At 36.3% G+C, this 20,537-nt stretch overlaps 1 protein-coding gene across 7 annotated transcripts in view; it reads right to left on the bottom strand.

Annotated features, from left to right (window-relative positions):
* The window catches only part of ETV1 (ETS variant transcription factor 1), a 90,181-nt gene that overhangs the window by 27,568 nt on the left and 42,076 nt on the right, over positions 1–20,537 (bottom strand). For all 7 annotated transcript variants that reach the window (XM_077122600.1, XM_077122610.1, XM_077122590.1 and 4 more), the window contains 3 exons: positions 15,868–15,997; positions 13,053–13,241; positions 8,649–8,896 (listed from right to left, as the gene is read on the bottom strand). In XM_077122600.1, the coding sequence (XP_076978715.1) occupies positions 8,649–8,896; positions 13,053–13,241; positions 15,868–15,997 (567 nt within the window). The remainder of the gene's footprint in view (positions 1–8,648; positions 8,897–13,052; positions 13,242–15,867; positions 15,998–20,537) is intronic.

Below are 20,537 nucleotides of genomic sequence, written 5' to 3'. Positions count from 1 at the left end.
AGCGCCAGCCCATTGGAGAGTGAACTTACCTTAATTATCCATTCTCGACTAATATCCTTTTATCAAGGCTTTTTTCTTTAAATATTCAGCATTCTTATAGAAACTACTCTTGGTTAGGGCAGTTCAAGGAAATGGAAGTAGAAATAATGAACTGAAGCTGAGTATTTTCAAATGCAGAATTTCACATTTCAAAAATTGTATGTTTCATAAATTGCAATATTCAATATGTTTAAGATCTGATGGCCATAATCAACTAAGCACAACTTTATATAATTCTTAGGGGCTAGATATAAAACAGATAAATAGATTGGTCTGAAAACTGTGTACAATATTTATAACAAAACCATCTTTTTTAAGTATTGAGTTTTAGATTATTGTAGTTTTATCATTTTATCCCCCTTTCCCTGTACTTGAAATAGGCTTACATTGCTTTGTGGTTGTTGAGAAAAGGAAACTTATGTTGGCAAAAACTTTCTGGTCTTCTTTTGGAACATGAATAGAGAAACTCTATTTCACTTCCTTTCCCTTTTACCCATCTAATTAGAATCCCAACTGTGATACAATTTAATAAGTAATTAAAGTAAAAATTAATAATTTCATTAATGAGAAATCATTGATTGTAATTGACATTTGAACATTTAAGAAGGGAAAATATCAAAAATGGGTCCTTCTATTTTGGAAATCATACGCAGCTAGTTTACAGTTGATTAGCGATGTTCAAAATAAATATCACTATCTTTGCTTCCTATTCTCTGTGTTCCATCTGAATCTATTCAGTAGTTTCCAACAACCTCCTTGTGAAATCACTGCAATCCTTATGTGTCCCAGACAAAATTTTTGGTTGTCTATTTATTGTAACTCAACTGCTTGAAAGAATTTAAGGCAATTTATTGGAAAATATATCTGAGGTAAATTTCCTAGAATTTATGTTTGCTTTTCTAGATAAATAGCAAGAAACTTTTTTTGCCATTCATTTATTTTTATCAATCAACTTCTTTTTGAAAAATAACACATATACAAAAAAAGCAATAAATTCCAAAGCACAAGAAACTATTTTTTTAAATAATAAATCCAGATGACAAAATTTTTCAAATCTTACTAAAGTAATTATATTTACAATAATAATAGTAATAGCTTAGAGATAATCAACTGAGTTAATGCCTTTTAAATATGATGATTTTTAAAAAAGTTTTGGGCAAGTTTAGTCAGTTGTATGATGCTTTGACACATCATGTTCAAACACATAAAGCACTAGTTATTTAATTATTTAATTCTATAGGGATGCAAAAAATAATTATGTTTCTTTTATTCTGCTATCCAAATGATTTCTTTCATAACACTCAGTTTAAAGCCAAACCATGGACTCTAAAAGTGGAAGTCCAAGCTATGCTCACTGTAGGCAGCATTGGGGATTCCATTACTTCTTTCTACACTATTTGGTTACAATGAGTGTCCATCAGTACAACAAAACACAGAATAACATTTACCACATAAAAATCTTCCATTCTTGCCACATCAGAAACCTGAGAGTATTTCTTTTTCTTGACTGGACTGCCAGCCTGGGCACTCCTGAGGGTAGGATATATTTGTCAGCTCTCACAGAAGATAGTTAAACATATTTCTAGCTGTAACATATTTAACGTGAAGTGTTCTTTTTTCAGTATTTATTTCATTATTTTTCTACCTACCTACGATTTCTCTACAGGCCAATGACCAATAATCAATATCTAGAGGTTTATTCCTAATGGGCTTCATCAAAGCCTCAAAGCCCTCAACTGAGGGCTTTGTGTGAAATTTGAGAGAGGGCGAGAGAATGGAGAAAGGGTGGATTTAAAATGGAGGGTGAAAAGGTTCCATCTTTTTCTTCCAAAACAACTTTGCTGACACCTGCTTATATACAGCAGTCTCTCAGAAAACTTTCGTGTGAAAAAATATTCAGCTGACAAAAGATTGAAAACCATTGTCCTTGTTAAAATATAAATCATCAAGCTATCAAAGATTATGAGAAAATGAAGTCCAATGAGAAAGCTCAGACAACTCAAAGTTCATATAATCATATAATTTAAGAGCTTGATGGGCAGTTAATTTGCCATTTTTTCCTTCAAATCATTGTTCAAGCCTTTTCAGGAGAATAATTTTCAAGTCGCTTCTGTGATCATCTGAATTCTTAGCAATGTTTATGGTTTTTCTTCTTTAAGAAATAGGATCTATTTAAATCAGATATATCATTCGTGGCCTGTATCTTTCTACCTCACAACAGTGAACATATAGAAACTAGAATAAAATTTGGGTGCCCTCTGGTAAAGGGCCCTCCCCCAAGAGATAGATGACATTCCAAAGCCCCTAATTCAGAGGCTTATATCGCCCTAGATCATACAGTCTTCAAAATCATAGAAAAATAACTATTCTAGAAATTGAATAAAGGATGGATAATGTATGTAACAAATAGTAGATTAAATAAAACAAGAGCCTGTGGACTTCCACGAAACCAGAACATGCTGATTATAGAGTTGGCTGTTTCATAAAACATCAGTGTAACTGATGGTAAGTTGCTTAACCTGAATAAGCCTCAGGTATTTTATCTGCAAAATGCAGGAGTGGCAAAGAAATCTGGCCTCTCTCCAAGAGCTCTCAGGCGTCTAAAGATGCATAACTCCATGTCATTTCTATTTTTGTCACTTTCCCAATCTCAGTGCTAACATTTGCCATGAGATAAGTGTTACAAGTCTGCAGACTGAAGGAAGGTCTCCTCAGTATCAGCATGAACGGCCCGAAAAATCACAATGAAAAGGTACGAAAACATTTTTCCCAGCGAACACGTGACATCAGGCCTTTCTGCCTTCTCTCTCTTACCCGCCTCCTCTCCATAACCATATGGTAGACACATTCCCCATCTTGTTACTTCAGCAACTTATTTCTTCCGCTTGAAAAGCCTCCTATCCCACTCCTCAACCCTAGCTCTTTGATTAAATTCCCCCACTGTTTTGTGGGGAAGCGGCTGCGCAATGAATTAGAGCTGCACAGGCCCTTAGCACAGGCTTACCCCTCCAACCAACTGGTAGGTTACAGTTTTGTTTTGTTTTTTAACTTTTTTATTTTATAATGTAACATATATACAATGCAAAGAAAGAAAAAAGCAATCATTTTCATAGCACCTTTTAACAGAACAGATCCCACAGGATGTCATGGGCTACCATATGATCCTCTCAGATTTTTCCCTCTAGCTGCTCCAGAATATAGGAGGCTAGAAGGAAGAAATATTTTTTTTATCACCACGATCGACTTTTTTTTTTTTCTTTCTTTGTGAAAAATAACATAGATACAAAAAAGCAAGAAATTTCAAAGCACAGCATAACAATTAGTTATAGAACAGATTTCAGAGTTTGGTATGGGTTACAATTCCACAATTTGAGGTTTTTACTTCTAGCTGCTCTAAAATACTGGAGATTAAAACAGATACCAAGTTAATGGCTCAGCATGCATATTCGTTTGTTAAACCCTACCTTCTCCGTATAACTCTACCATCATCTTTGATCTTTCTATCCACTCTTTGGAGGCATTTGGGCTATGGCCATTCTGTTTCACATTGGAAGGGTCTGTCACTCATATGGGGTAGGGAGATGGAACTAGCTAATGTTCTGGAGAGGTTGGGCCCTCTAGGTTTCAGGACTTATAGGCTCCAGGGACCCATCAGGAAGTTGTAGGTTTTTGGAAAGTTACCCTAGTGCATGGAACCCTTGTAGAATCTTATATATTGCCCTAGGTGTTCTTTAGGACTGCCTAGAATGGTTTCGGTTGGGAGTTGGCAAGCTATGATGGGTAATAAGGTCTAACTGAAGCTTGCATAAGAGTGACCTCCAGAGTAACCTCTCGACTCTATTTGAACTCTCTCAGCCACTGATATCTTATTTGTTACACTTCTTTTCCCAATTTTGGTTAGGTTAAGATTTTAAATATGCTCTGAAGTGCGTAAAAACACAGCAATCACTGTGTAGGGATAAACCTGAATTTCACATCAAGGATTCTACACAAAACAATGGATTACTGATCCCTCCTTACTCTAAGGCAGCCCCAGACACAAGCTAATAGAAAATCATTTCAGCTTGCAACATAGGAGACTATTAATGATATCCTTTACTTAGCATTCTTTTTGCTAATAGGAATGATGTGACAAAGTTGTACTCTCTTCTTCAAATCTAAATGGGTTTATGTATTTTTAAATAATACTTATTCTGTCTAATTAGGAAAGTATTACATAGGCATGGACAAAATACAAATCATTTTAAAGACAAAACAAAAATCACCCATGTCACCACCCAAATATAAACAATATATTTTAAGGAATTTCTGTACTGTCTTATCTCACATGGGTCATGCATTATACACAACTTTTTTTTCACTCAGTAGTCTCATATTAAACATTTTTCAGGAACCTGACTTCCAATGGATGCATATTTCTATTATAGGTGGCCATAACTTATTTAGCCATTCACCCATTATTGAATATTTACAGAACTTGATTCTCTCATGCGTGTGCACACACATACACACATTTTCATTGTTCACTTCTCATTATTCATTAGGATAAATTCCTGAAAGTGGAATTCAAAGTCAATGAACATTGTGTGTTGATAATTTCCTGAGCCTAACTGTAATTCCATGTTTACCACTGTCCCCTAAAAAAACTACCCTAATTATAAAATAAAATAATAAAATAGAACAAAATCCCAACCAACACATGCAAGTCTAATAATAGATGTGATAAATATCTAAAATCTGGGCCCCAGTTGGCATTCTGGACCTGTAAGACCTCGTATACCTGCAGGAAAAGGGGAAAAATGCCCAGGATTCCATGAAAACAGGGATTCTGCATAAGACCCGCTACACGCGGCACTCCATATGATGCGCTTGGCACACAGGCAGCCCTTCACATGCGGTCGTTTGTTCAAAAGGGCAAAGAAAAGAAAATCGTGTTGAATGGGTTAAACAAAGAAGCTGTGCACTATTCTGTGCAGTGCTATTAGGTTACGGGAGAAGAGACTGAAAACAGTGGTAATTAGTGCATTGCACTGAACTCTTTAGACCTCAGTTAACACAATGTGATTGTTGTCACATTATGTTGGCTCTAAAATAACAATCCTAATTGGCCCTAAATGTCAATTTCTTGTCTCTTCAGTGCCGTCTGACCCAAGTTTTTCTATTCTGCAGGATAAAAATTTCTACTCTACTAACACAATATTTTGCATTTTTTATCTTAAATATTTGGCAGTTGAAATTGCATTTCTGTAATTATAATTATAACTAATAGACTTCCATTTCCCATGTCATGATTAATGTCAGGTTTTATTAGTGCACAATCATGCTGCCATTCTGCCTTCAAGGTTTCTTCTATTTTCACCCCATTTATGATACATTGAATTAAGCAACAAGGCGTTTAGGGGCCTTCTGAAAGGGCCACCTTTGGATCATAGGTGATTGGTAAACTGATTCGCCAAGCATTTTTGCATTGTTTTTAAACCACATATAAACTATTTTCAGATGTTCTAGTTGTTCATCAATAGGTGTAAAGGGAAATCAAGAATTCAGTGATAAATACCTTAGATTTCCTAAGAGGTTATTCAATGTACTCAGCAAGGATGAGGGAACTAATGATAACAACAAATACCTAGAGATCATGCTTGCTGACTACAATGCATGACATGCATGGATGTAATAACTTAATTGCAGCAATTTGCTGGCCAGCAAAATACATCTTCATACCTACAGATTGGTTTGTCTTAGGCCCTGGTTATACTGTTACTAATATTTCTCTTTGAAATTGTTTCCAAAAGATACAATTTTATTATTTAGCCATTCAAGCAAAACAGAACTGTATCTTATTTGCAATATTGAAATTAGAATTTAAAAATGGTGTAAAACTTTGAACAATTTGCAATTTAGAGGAGGAAAGTAAAATAAAATTAACAGCTTCTCAAATATTAAAAATGCATTTTACAAAATGTGCTAGATACACAGCAAATCTATAAAAAAAGATGCCCTGCAGACCCTTAATACAAGACAGTGGACCATGCTTTTGACCAAAACCCTACTTCTGAGAGTCAGGAAGTGACTGAATCTGAGGTGTACATCTATGGAAGCCCCCACACAAATAGAGCAGTTAAATCTTACACCAACAGCTTTTTTTTGGCCTTAATCTCTTTCTCATGTGACTAACATCTCCTCAAAAACAAATACACATCCTCAATATCATGGTATATATAGTTTTTATATATAGTTTTATGTATCACACAACTATGGGGAGAAAATATATATGGAACAAATCAGAGACAAGAAACAGTTTCAATGCTACTTCTGAGGGAAATTTTACATAAGAAAACATCTCTGGTTTTAAGTGGTATGTTATATGAACCCATTTGAATCAATTCTTTGGACTATTCTATATGATTTCCATGCAAAGTTTAAGATCAAGATGAATTCAAAACTGTGCAGCAGCATTGAAATGTGGTTTTGGAAATCAGGATAATATCAGTCAACAGGATTTGTCAGAATTAGAGAAAGCCATCCCATCTATAATAAAGCCCACTGTACTGCGGGCTCATAATGATGGACAGGTACTATAAGTTATTTATAAAGGGCTCTAAACTGAAACCAGCATGGGGCAGTTCAAGCCAGTCCCCAACTTTAGAGGGCTCAGGGGAAGAATTCATATAACACCTATATGCTTAAATGTTTAAAATCATAAGTTGGCCAAATAAACTCTTAGATAAAATATGTTCTCTCCTCTTTCTTTAAAAATATACCATCATGACAACCTGGAAGGCAGGGTCAATTTTAGAATTTGGGGTAATATCTCAGATTAGTAATGGTATAGGATGGGATGGAGGCAGCCACCCTCCAGTCTTCAGCCCCTGGCCCTTCTCCCTTCTCACACCCCAGCCAACATTCACCTCGTCGTGAGTTTCTTACTCATAAATACTCAGGTGCCCTGTCTGCTGGACTTAGGGAGGCACCCCCAGAAGCTCACCCCTGTCTGCTGGACGTAAGGAGGCACCCCCAGAAGCTCACCCCTGTCTGCTGGACTTAGGGAGGTACCCCCAGCAGCTCACCCCTGTCTGCTGGACTTAAGGAGGCACCCCCAGCAGCTCACTTCTGTCTGCTGGACTTAGGGAGGCACCCCTAGCAGCTCACCCCTGTCTGCCTGGACTTAGGGATGCACCCCCAGCAGCTCACCCCTGTCTGCTGGACTTAGGGGTGCACCCCCAGCAGCTTACCCCTGACTGCCTGGACATAGGGATGCACCCCTAACAGCTCACTCCACCTTCAGTGAAACAGGCTCAAGATGAACCTACCCTGAACCTGGAACTGGACTTCTGGTTAGACAGGAAATTCTGGGGTCCTCGGGCAGCTGGAGCACTTTCTAGAAGTGAAGGCCTGATCTCTGAATGGGCATGGTCATTAGGTCTTTGGACTAATGAGGGCTCCAGCCATAGTATGGACTCCATTTGACCCAATCTTTCTGGGCTTTAAGGGAAGTTCATAATAAAAGTAGGTGACTTTATGCAAGCTGGAAACTCAAGAAGTAGGGCACTTTTCTTTCCTTAAGAACTTACAGAAGGGCGGGCCACAGTGGCTCAGCAGGCAAGAATGCTTGCCTGCCATGCCAGAGGACCCGGGTTTGATTCCCGGTGCCTGCCCATGTTAAAAAAAAAAAAAGAACTTACAGAAACACTCAGCAATATTATTACTAGGGAAGCAACAGTTCTTTCATCAAGAATCGCCATAATGTTGCATCTTGACAAAAGGAAAGGACTTGCTTTCAAATAGTTCCAGGTCACATAACGTAGTTATAATTACATTCATTAGAAACATACGTAGGAGCTACCTAGTGGCCGTCTTCCTAATATGAGCTTTCCTTTCATGCATCTTTTTAGATTATCTGAGATGCGTGAAAGGCAGATATCTTAACTCCTCAGTTTCTAACCAGGGTAAGTCAGCATGGCTGGGCTGAGTGTTTCTGCTTATTGAGACATTAAGGTCCCATACTGACAAAGTTGGACACAACATTTGCAATGGATTTTAAGACCTTTTTACATTTAGGAAACCCCCTTCCACACCTTTATATTTGCGGAAGCATTCTAGCTCAGTGAGATTAAAGCTAGGTTCTAAGAATAAGCCGTAAGTCTCTATTATGCTATTCCTTTCTCCACTTCTAGGTCCTTGGCATCCTTCCCATCGATAAATGAAAAATGAAAAAAGAAAAAAAAGGTGATAAGCAATAAATTACCCAGGTCTGAGGAATATCATTTTCTGTAAACATGTTATTAAATAGAACTCCAGAAGCAAAATGGAAAAAAAAAAAAAAACCACTGAATCAAGAAAAGAGTTACAGTGTTTCTCCCTTGGGCTGAGTGCATGCACCATTTTGCAAGTTGTACTTCTCTTTGGACATGTTTTATTTCTGGACACTGTTTCAACCATCAGCTCATCCCAACATGGTTTGATCATCCAACCTTCACAGAAGAAAAAGTTCAAGTGAAAGATAAAGTCAGAGATGGCCAGGAGCACCCAGCCTGACACCAATATAAACCAAAGTGGCCAGGGAGATGAAAAGACATCCTGAATGTGATTCCATCAAAGCGTGCGCCTACCTGAATCATATGCAAAATCTCTGGGCTCCTGTTTAATCATCAGAGGCGGAGGGAAGCTGTGGGCGGCCGCACCGCCAGCCAGGGCACTGTGCTCATACACGGGGTCATGGTACTCCTGCTTAAAGCCTTGGGGCGGGAAGGGGATGTTTGGCTCAGACATCTGGCGCTGGTACATGGGACGCCCTTCCCGTGGCATCGTCGGCAAAGGAGGGAAGGAATTGCAGGGTTCAGAAAGCTGGCGGCGAAATCTGGGGAAGGAGACAGCATGTTGTAGATAAAATAGTAACAAGGGATATTATTCTTGAAAATGCTGGTACGACTTTTAACTGGTTAGTTAAAGAACATGACACCAACTGACCTTAAATGTAAATGTTTAACAAAGACTAGTTTCTCTTTCTTGGTCCAGTAGCATCAGGCTTTTTAATCCTAACATGACTGGAGAGTCCTTTCTAATTAGTCCCTTGTCCCACCACTTCAGTACATTACAGCAAGTTAAAAGTGTACTTTGAGTAGAGGTCAGAGAATGATCCACTATTCTGAGGAAATATATACCCTAATGGCTAAAATTCTCAGTCATTTGAGTCATTTGTTTATTTTCCACATTAAAGGGGTCTCAAATAACTACATACAAGGAAAAACAGGAAGTGAACTCATATTGTACCTGTTTTTATTTCAGTTATCAAACTAATCAACAAATAAACCAAATATCAAATAAAACAAAAACTTCCTTACTGGTTTTCCTTCTGTTGCCATCAGTTATTTCGGGAGCAAGAGAGAAAGGACTCTATTCTCAGATGGGCAAGTCTCTAATTCCTCAGAAATGTCCTAATTAACACTGCTTTCTAATGAGAAATAAAACTGGACACCACAGGGATTGAAATACATGTTGCTTTGTAAAGGTCATTTATTTACCGTCAACAGCAATACAGAAACAGTGGCTTCCAGTAACTTAAAAGTATGCATCAGGTTGATGAAAGCAAGCCTAAAACACAAAGCAGACCTCCAGCGATGAGAATAGCGTGTGTGTGTTGTATAGAATTGGGGGAAGTCGGGTTGTTAATCACGAGAACGTTCTAATGTCTTCGCAGAAGCCTGACAGCAAGTCCCTGCGCTCCTTCCTTCTTGGTTATCCTATGTAACGAATGGCTAATCACATAATTGTTCTGTTCTGTGTTTCTCATCCATAATATCATTGACCCACCACAAGGATGTGGATTAATTAAAGATTTAAAAGTGCTCTAAAAATGCCCCAGAAGTGCTTAAAAATAGCCTATCCAACATTTCCATGAGCAAATATTAACCTATAAGCCACCAATCTCCCACCCCTCACCACTAAAAGCAAAGCTGAGACTTTAATTTGGAAAGTTAGCATTTAATTTCAGTAATGTTAAATGAAAATAAGGTAAAAGCTAAAGAATGGAAAAGCAATTGCTTTGGCATATCTACGAACATTCCATCCTGTGATTTAACTCTAGGCTCACTGGCTGCCATGGAAAGCACTGCAATTCCACCTACACCTGCAGAAAATAAACTTAGAACGCAAATACTGCAAAACAGTTAGGCTGACTGGCACTGCATTCATTTCCCTTCTCTTGCTTATTTCATTAGCCAAAAAAAGAAACAGAAATTATCATTAAGAACTGTCAAGGAGTGAATCAGAAAATCGTAACTTGAAGTTAAAATAAGAAACCAGCTCACTTGTGAAGCCTTAAAAGGAAGATAATAATACTTGTACTCAAAGCTTTGTAAGGAATCAAGCCATTTGTTTTTACGCGTCGACCTGATTCCAGTTAGTGCTTGCTGGGAATAATATATATACCAAGCACACAAGCATCGTAGGAATCTTCACGTTTTGAGTTCAACTCTCACGAGCCATTGGTCAACGGTAAAGAAAGAGTGACTCAAGAGCCTCTGGAAGAGAGTTTGTGGGCAAGGAGAACGCACTGGCAATGTCTGGGATGAAGAAAAACAGGGAGGAAGAAGTAAGAAGCACTGAGAAAAAGAGGCAGGGCTCCTAGTGGGTTCAGGAGAAAGTGCCAAACGGCTGGCCCGAGGAGCAGGAATGAGCCTGAGGAGAGGAAGTGGGGGTAGGCCAGTTGGCCATGGTCACCCTAGAGTGAGGTGGGGTGCCTGGGCTGGAGCTGGCTATTTGGGAAGGGATCTGGTCCCAGAGAAAATCTGCCATTTATAACTGAGGGACTGTCATTTTTTTGGCTAAGGTCCTCCATGAAATCCTCCTCAGAAACATACGGCTGCAGAGATTTTCCTGGGATTGGCCAGCTGGTACTGTCCTCAAAACTCAGTAGGGGGCAGCGGGAAAAGACCCTGAGCTTCCCTCTGGTAGTTCCGGCCGGCTGTGCTCAGTCTCAAATATTTGACTTCGAGTAGAGAAACTAAAATGGATTTGGCGAAAGCATCTCAAGTTAGGTCACCTAAAAACAGGCAAAATGCTTGTGCGACAGCCACTCCCCTTAAGAAATAACTGTACTGCACAAAGAGCAAACTACACCATTTTTAATTGTGGCATTTCATTTGAAGTGTGAAAGGCTCATTTACCCAGAACTCTGGGAAGTCACCAGCAGTGGACAAAATAAAACTTGTTTTTTCGCTCATGCTCTTTTTCCCTTTTAATTCTGCACAATACGCATCTGTTTAATGGCCCACCCTTCAATAAGAATTCTTTCATGTGTATTTGCACAACTGTTTACACAGATGCACATACCATTACACCATGACAAGGTCTCAAGTCTGCAGGGTAGGAAGGGAAAGAGAACAGTAAGCATTTAATAACAAAAGCACAAGAGGCCTGAATGATGGAAATAATAGTGGGAAAAAATGGCTTAGTTTCTCATTGAAAAGAATGTGTTCATCTTATCTGCTCATAAAAAAAAGTTACTGAATTTGAGATTAAGTCCCATTAAGTAATCTATAAAAAGCAGATTTGAGGGCTTCCTTATTTTCAGAAAGGTGCAAGCAGCACATATACTTTCCTCTGCTGATCTAGAGAATTCCTTCAGCTGGGTTATATTTACAATCGTGTGTCAGACCTGGTCTCAACTGGCTTATGAGAACCTATTGCTAAATTTTCTGGTACTCTGTGAGCAATTGTTAAATGCATGAAAATTAAATTCTATAAATTTACAGCTCAATAAATTATATTAAAAACAAAGGCAATAAATAGCCACTCCCTGATTATTTCATGAGGTTTTACCACTATGTTCTTGATATTGTTTACATCTACCATTGTTTCTATATGCTGTAATAGTGCACCTCTCTTTCAAATCCTCATTCAGTGACGTGGGGGCAGTTTTACATCACAGACTTGGCAAAAGCTACAAATCAGGTCTTTTTTTTTTCTCCATAGAACCTGCTATTAAACATCATCAGCACACAACTGGTTCTATGTGAATATAAGTTAGAAGGTAGAAGAAGGGCTGCTGTATATATATATATATATATATATATATATATATATATATATATATTCAACTTGTGCTTTAAGTGGTATATTAAGATAGTGTCTGTGAACCTCTACAGGTCCTCTAATAGTTTATTTCAATGCAAATTTCTTCATCTCTAAGAGTCAAGAATCCCCCACCACAGCATCCTGCTCAGCTACATACTCTGGTTCTTTCCTTGTTCCTTCCTACGTAATGTTCAGTCAGCCTCTACTCTTTAAAGATGGGATAATGGAGATTAATGAGACAAATTTAAAATGCTTTGATATATTTAAATCTTCCTGGAGTGAAAGAATAGGCACAAAATAATGTTATTATATTATGAATAAAATCCTATTATCCTAGTCTAATTTCTAAACACTGACGATTACAAGAGAACAAAATAAGTAAGCTTATGTCTCTACATGCATTATTAATTTAAATAGCTTTCTTGTGTGACTTTTGGATTGTCCGTGTCTGGGTCGTTCCTCTATCGCAACTTCATATTTATCACTTGGAAAGGATGGTGAATATGTTTAATCAAGTTCTATCCTGCAAAACTATACAGCTACACCATTCATTGAAAGGTAAAGAACCTAATTCCATAAGTCACCTACTAAAATTAGTCTCCTAACTTTACAGAGCATACACATATGCTCATAAAACAGGGACGATCTGATTTAAAGTTTAAGTGAAGCAATTTAATTCAAGCAAACTGAAAGCAAAATGTTCAAATGTCAGTATACAGATTAATTTTCCATTTTAGCAACCAAATTAAATGTTTATAAATGACCTTCTCCACAAATTATTTATAGCTACAGATAGAGCAAGGTCTTTCTAAAAACCTTTTGCACAGATGTGCAAAATTATTCACCTTAATTGAGGTCTTCTGATCTGGTAATAAAAATGTCTTCCAAGAGTATTAAAAACTGTTTGGGGGGGACAAAGAAAGGTATGTGCAGCTGACCTGTGATCCACGGGGTAGCTGCTGTCCTGTGCGGGCTGCGAGGGCGGGAGGCGGGCAGGGAAGGCGCGGTCAGGCCTGGGGGCGGGAGCCGAGTGTGGGGATGCATGGTGCGGCGGGGACACCGGGGTGCCGGGGGGCGTGGGGGGGTCGGACGCCCTCATTGCCGTCTGTGGCTTCTGATCATAGGCACTGGCAGGGACAGAACAACACAGAACATGTGCTTATTTGGAGCCATCAGAACACACATATTTCCAACTCCAGGAGGGGAGAAAACACTTGAGGCTTAAGGTGTCACACGGCAGTTTGAATTTTACGGTTTTCTTAAATTCCAGAATATTTAAACATCAGATTCATCACACCTTTAAACAAAAAGCAGCACAATTAATATATTATACAGCAACAGTACGAACATAAAACTCTAGATATTTTTAAATATGTATATAAATTTCCAAGCATAAGGAAAATAACTCAATAAAAACAGTGCCATTGTTTCTATTCTTCTTATACATTCATGAGCAAGTTTGAAAGGTTGTTCCAACATTGTTATATATCTCTGATGTTATAATTCTTCTATGTAAGATTTTAGAACAAGAACTAGCATCAGTTTAATAAGATGGAGACAATACCTGACTTGTTTCCACTGCAGAATTTTAAGAAGGCTATGCTTTTGCCTTATTTTCTTATTTTTGTGTTAAATAAATGATGCTTGGCATTAACTTCCTCAGATGGGATAATGGAGATTAATGAGACAAATTTAAAATGTTTTGATATATTTAAATCTTCCTGGAGTGAAAGAATAGGCACAAAATAATGTTATTATATTATGAATAAAATCTTATTATCCTAGTCTAATTTCTAAACACTTATGATTACAAGAGAACAAAAGAAGTAAGCTTATGTCTACATGCATTATTAATTTAAATAGCTTTCTTGTGTGGCTTTTGGAGACGCAATTTTTCCTATTTTTGTAAATCTATAAAAAAATTTACTGAAAGCAAATTTCAGCTACATTTTTGAACACAAAGAAAATTATTAGACTAAAATATTATAGCCTTTTTAAAACAACAGGGATTAATCAGTGCACATTTTTGTCAAAATATTAACATTTTTAATTGATGTGTAATGACTTATTTTGTTGCTCCATTTATACAATAGAATTTTATCCAAGAACAAAAATACTTTCTGAAAGTGAAGAAGTATATTGCACAAAAAGTCTACCCTTGCTTTAAAGCAAAGTCAATAATGCTCATTTATATAAAGAACCTCACATTGGTTCTACCTAAGTATGTGACCAATGTTTCTGATTCTTTTATAAAAAGGTTTCACTCCTCTCATTCTCACTGAACAAAAGAAGAAATAAAGAGACATTTTCTGCTCTGGGATATTACTTTTTTCCCCCATGAAATGTTGTATTAAATTATATTGGTTGTATAGAGATGAAGGCATCAGAATTTATGGCATATACCATATATCACTGAGGGAATTATTGGTCCCTAAGAGAAGAGCCTCATAACATCCAGACAATTCCTCTACCGTTATTAATGTCTGGATGTCAAATACGTCATGTAAAACAGGACGATTCCAGTTACATTTCTGATCAATGCTGAAATGCAAAGATAATTCTGTATCTAATTGGTTCATTGACTAAAAATTTTTCAATATGTTAAATAATTATGCTGTAAATATATAATACTCTTAAAAAGACAACGCAAAAAATAAAACTAAACCATAAAAAAAAAAAAACCCTAGATTGATTAATACTGTCTCGGTGTGCTTTAATGGTTAGCTTCTACGAAAGATCTTTTTTTATAAAAGCTTTGCAATTTCAACAGAGCTGGCTCATAATTTCAGGCTCTGGTGAACCTCCTAGAAAAAGAGATACAGAAGGCAAGTTTGCAAAAACAAATTATAATAGGATATCAAGCATTGGTCAGCTGCCATGAGATTGCACAAATCTAAGTTTCTTGAATCCCATATATCTTGGCTATTAAGAGTGATACAGTAGCAAATTTATGAGAAAATAGAAAACCCATTTGGATCAAAATGTATTATGAGCCTAAACTGAACTAACTTATAAAGATACTTGTAATCCTTTTTATAAGTTTCCAAGCTATATCCTTTAAAGAACTAAGATTTTACTGTGATTGTGAGTAATAATATTCATAAGGCAGAACCAACCTTTTCCTTATGCAATTAGAGGCCAATATGAAAAATAAAAGAATTCAATTTACTGTGAAGGGTTTTTAATGAACATATATGTTATCAAATTTTCTAACAAATGAACAATGTACTTTTACTGCTCCACCCTTTATTATTATCAGAGGGAACAACTGGCTTTTCAATAGCTAATAGCTTCTGCTAGCCTTATAAAATTTTACTTTTATTGCAATCGTCCATGAACACATCTTATAGATCATTTGCAAAACCTGTCAGATAACTAATGTACTGCTTAGACCTGCCAAGTATTTCATTTTCCTACAAATTCTCTATCTAAAGTGCATAATGCATTTATTCTAATGAGAACTTTCAAAAGCTGCTCATGCCAAGTAAGAATCTTTTTTCAAACCCAAGATGCCTCACTACAGTAGAAATGTGACTATGATTTGGATGAAAATCACTGCTTTAAAATGATTCTAAAAGCGAATCATGATTGGATGTAAACAGTTCATCAGAGTTTTACAAAATGCATTACCTAATTAGCCTATTACCTGCTGAAGATGTAACTCATAAATACAAACTCAAGCTCTCCTATTATTCTAGAGTTTTTGTTTCAGTCCGAAGCATGCTCCTGCACACAGACATCTGGCTGCCTTACCTGACATTGTACAGGCACTTTTCTCCATAGCTGAATTTAAAGGGCTGCCCCTGACTGCAGGCTGAACCGAGTTCCGAATGTGGACTGTGGGGTTCTTTCTTGATTTTCAATGGCAGGCCATGAAAAGCCACTAGGAAATGAAACAAAATTATCCACAAAAAATTATATCTAGTGAGGAGTTGAGTAAATTCATTGTTTTATCTCTCACTTAAAATGTCACTATAATGTTCAATATTAATTTACATGTATGAGAAAAATCACACTTTTCCATTTCATTGGAAGAAACTGTACAACCCTTTTTTCCTTTTCTCATGAGTAACAAAATGCAGGCTTGAATTCTTTCTCGCTACTCAAAACCAAATACTTACAATTTACTTAGCTGATGTTAAAAATACTAGAAGTTCAGTTTTCAAAAACTAAGTTTTGAAAACATTCCAGAAAGATTTCCAATGACTAAAGCATTAAAAAATACCACTGATTATCCAAGAATTAACTGAAGATTGGAATATAATTGTGGGCATTGGTAAAAGGAAAATATCTCAAATGCATCAACAATAATGGTTTATGGGAATGATAACTGGACTACGAAAAGGAACATCCATCTTTAAGTCTAATGGCAACAGATGACACTCTGGGCAAAAGAAAAAAAAAAAATTCCACATCTTTAAAGCCAATCCTCATCTGTAAAATAGAGACAAAAAGTAGCTATTTATCTACTTACAAGCATTTGTGAAGACAAAATACGAGAAATATGTGAAAGTTACTTACCTACCATGGCACTATCATTCTATAGCAAATGATATTTTCTCTTTAATAATTTTATACATGATCATGTTGATAATCATTTATTCAATACTTAATATAATACAAAGGTTATCATAAAATATATAAAGAAAAAATGTGTATTTTCTGGGGAAAACATAACTTTAAAACCAATAAATAAAAAATACTCTATATTTTATATTCTTCTATAATGACAACAAAAACTACATATTAAAAATGTTATAGGAATTATTCAAGGTTCAATATAAATGGAGGATTAAATAAAAGAAAAAAGATAAGGGGAAACAGGTATAAGAATGTGTTTTGTTGTCACCTAAAATTTATATGAAAACATGCATAGTATGACTTATTAAGAAATAACACCAGAAGGACACAAGTTCTGGTGATTCATTCAAACTCCTATAAAAACTAGATTCAAAATACAAAATGTTCAGTCTGTATTCTCCAAAGAAATATATAACTAAAGACACTTTGCAGGTTTTGATGCTGTTCAATCTTGACTATGACTTCACAGTATTATAAGCTTGCATTAGCTTGAACATTAAAAATTTGGTATCGAGAATTACCAAATTTCAGGAAAATATATACCATTTGTTTGTAAATGCACTTATTTATAATGAAGTATTCAATGATATTCAAGAGTCAACTGAAATATCTTAGAGAACAAAGTTGCCAAAGAGATAAACAAATTTCACTTAAATGAGATGCTCCAAAGAAAAGCTTAATAATAATAAACACTGATGGTCTGTCTCGAAAGTGTTTTCTTAACGTCCCATGTGCACATGTACGCTCAACATGCCTGTTCAAGGTAGAGAGAAGAGGAACAGGAACAGAGGGGAACTACATATATAAATGCATGCCAGGAGTGCTCTGCAAATGAGAACTTATCATTTTTAAACCATTCTGATAGAAGAGGCTTAAGAACCTCAAGAATCAGTTCTAATTTGAGGGCTTGTTTGTGTACCGATTCGAACAAAAAACGATAAAAACACAACCCTAGAGAAAAATAAGACCCTTCAAAATTAATCGAGAATTAGATAATTTTGTTGGTTGTGATAATAGCATGGTATTTGTATGAATTTTAAAAAATGTTTAATGCTAGAAATACAGAAAGTATTTAACAGATAAAATAACATAATGTCTGGAATTTTCCTTAAAATACTCTAGCAAAAAAATTATGAATTGGGAAGGGATGTTGATAAATGTGAAAAGCTGATTGCTAGACATATGAAAGTGTTCTTTATATTATTTTCTTTACTTTTATGTATTCAGGTCTTGAATTTCTGCAATAAAAGATTTTTAAAATGTTGTAAATATCAAAAAACTTAAAATAATATCCTATAAGAAAATTCTGCGTATGTACATTAAGTATACATGCAGTTTTTACCTCTTAGAATGATAAATAATGTATGACATAAGCTTCATAATATATCAACCATACATTTTTTGCTTTTTGAATAAATGGCTTTACTGTTTGCTACTTCTTGAACTACAGCAAAATGTGTATCTGTATATTCAAGGTTTAGCACTTTGGATTAAGCAGGGCTTCAGATTTTCCAAAGGAAAAGGCACAACATACAAGAAACTCATTTTGACATTTGAATAAGTAACAAATCACATTACCTCTGAAAGGAGATCCAAGTTATATGAGTAATATTGATAGGACCTCAAGAGCTAATAAATACTCAGTACAACTCAAAGGTTATTATGTTTATTTCAAAAATCAGGTATATTAGAAACTACGATCTTAGATATTACTATATTTTAAAAGTCTTTGGGACTTCGAGGTAAGAAGAGATTAGTGAACTTGATGCAAAAAAGCACTAATCATAAAAAAAAATCAACAAATGAGGCCAACTGAAAATAAGAACATCTCTTCATCAAAAGATACTATGAAAAGAGTGAAAAGTAAGCCACAGCCTAGAAGAAGACCTTGTAACAAAAGACTTCAAAAGGCAGGTCACAAGAGAATATTCAAATGACAATTCAAGCAAACAAACAAAATACAAGTATGAAAAGTTATTTAATCTTTACTCATCAGGAAATTGCTAATAAACCATATGAGACATCACTATGCACCTACTAGAATGGCTAAATGGCAAAAGATTGACATTACTAAGTTTTGGTCAAGACATGGAGCTTTCATATATGCTCTTGAGAATATAAATTTATATAACCATTTTGGAAAGCTTTTTGGCAATACCTGCTAAGGCTCAACATAAATCTATGCCATGACACAACAGTTATACTTGTAGGTATAGTCCAAGAGTAATAAATACATATGTCTACCCAAAAATATGCATAAGAATGCTCATGATGGCTTTATTCATAAGAGTAAAAAATTGGAAAAATTAAAATGGTCATTACCAAGAGAATGGGTAGATAACTCATGGCATATTCATACAATGGAAGACTCTGCAGGAATACAAAGGAAGAAACTACCCATAGACATGAAGCTGAGTAAAAGAAGAAAAGGACAAAGAAATATGTATGTAGTGTATGATTACATACAAATGAGCTTCAAGAACAGGCAAAACTAATTATGAGTAAAAGAATCCCCATCTGTGGGTAGGTGGAAGTTACCGGTGAGAAGAACTAGGAACAGTCTACAATGCTGATTTGGGGCTCTGGATGGTGATTATATAGGTATGTGCATCTATAAAATTCACCAGGCTGTACACTTACATTTTCGCATTATATGGAATTCATACCTCAGTAAAAAGTTTAGAAAAATGTAAGGGCATCAATTAATGCTACACACATTAAGATAATTGAACATGGGCCAGCAGAGACCTCTGAGAATGGGTTTTGAGAGAAATTGTTACAGACGGATCAGAGGAAGACATGGCAATTCTGGGGCACTGTGAGCAACTATTGCTAACATGACAGTAGCACCCTACCTACTGGTTCACTAGCAACAACCTAGAAAGATAAGGCATGATTCTACCGAGTGGATAACGTACTACTGCTGGAGCTCCACTGCTCTTGGAGGTTCTCCAACTCCAGGGTTTAGGGTTCCCGCTTGTGTAACATATCCCACGTGTGTGGGCACGTTGATTATTATGGGCCCCTGGCAGTATTTTTTTTTTTAATCATAAGCCAAACAAATAAAGTAAATGAATTTGAGTTGGCTAGAATTTTTTTTTAATTGCTGTAGATTAGAGCAAAGGAGGAAACCAAAGCTGACCTGAAGATCTTCAACATTTTGCTCAAGAACAACAGGCTACTTTAGTTTACTTTTTTTAACTTCCCTGCTTTCTGGAGATTCTATGCCCACAAAAATGGCTTTCCTCACTTGTTCTTATTTAAGGGTAGAACAGAGACTCCCAGCAGAGAGGACTGAACCGAGAATGTACTGGGTATTTCATCTCGGGGCTCAGAGTCTGAGCGTCTGCAAACAGGCAGTTTTCCAGCTCACTGGCACCAGCACAAGTGAAAGCGGCACATTCATTTTGTGCAATTTGCTTTACCTTCCCACATGGAGTTAGTGCATGTAAAAGGCTGTTAAGTACTAAATTATTCCTTATCAAATCACCATCATCTGGAGTCATGATCAACACTAATTAAATTACTTTCGTTGAACACGGCTCCAGCCTGCTGCCGAAGCTGCTAGATACATTTCATTTCGCTTGCTGTACCATCCTTTCTGGGTCTGGAACAGAGAGCTACAGGCATCTGCATTGTTTGTAGTTTTAATTAAAGTGAATCTTTCCTTCTTCAAGTGTATCAAATCAAGTGAGTTAACTCCTTCATTTCATTTGAAGAACTGATTGTTTAAAATGATATTATACTGGATCTTAATCCCCGAGTTCAGACAGTTCAGATAATTTATCTAAATCCACAGTCTTCCTCAAGCATTCCTGAAACACGTTTTCCATGCAAGCTTT

Source organism: Tamandua tetradactyla, chromosome 1, assembly GCF_023851605.1.
Source record: "Tamandua tetradactyla isolate mTamTet1 chromosome 1, mTamTet1.pri, whole genome shotgun sequence".
Classification (NCBI taxonomy): domain Eukaryota; kingdom Metazoa; phylum Chordata; class Mammalia; order Pilosa; family Myrmecophagidae; genus Tamandua; species Tamandua tetradactyla.
This window is presented reverse-complemented; position numbering and strand designations above follow the sequence as displayed.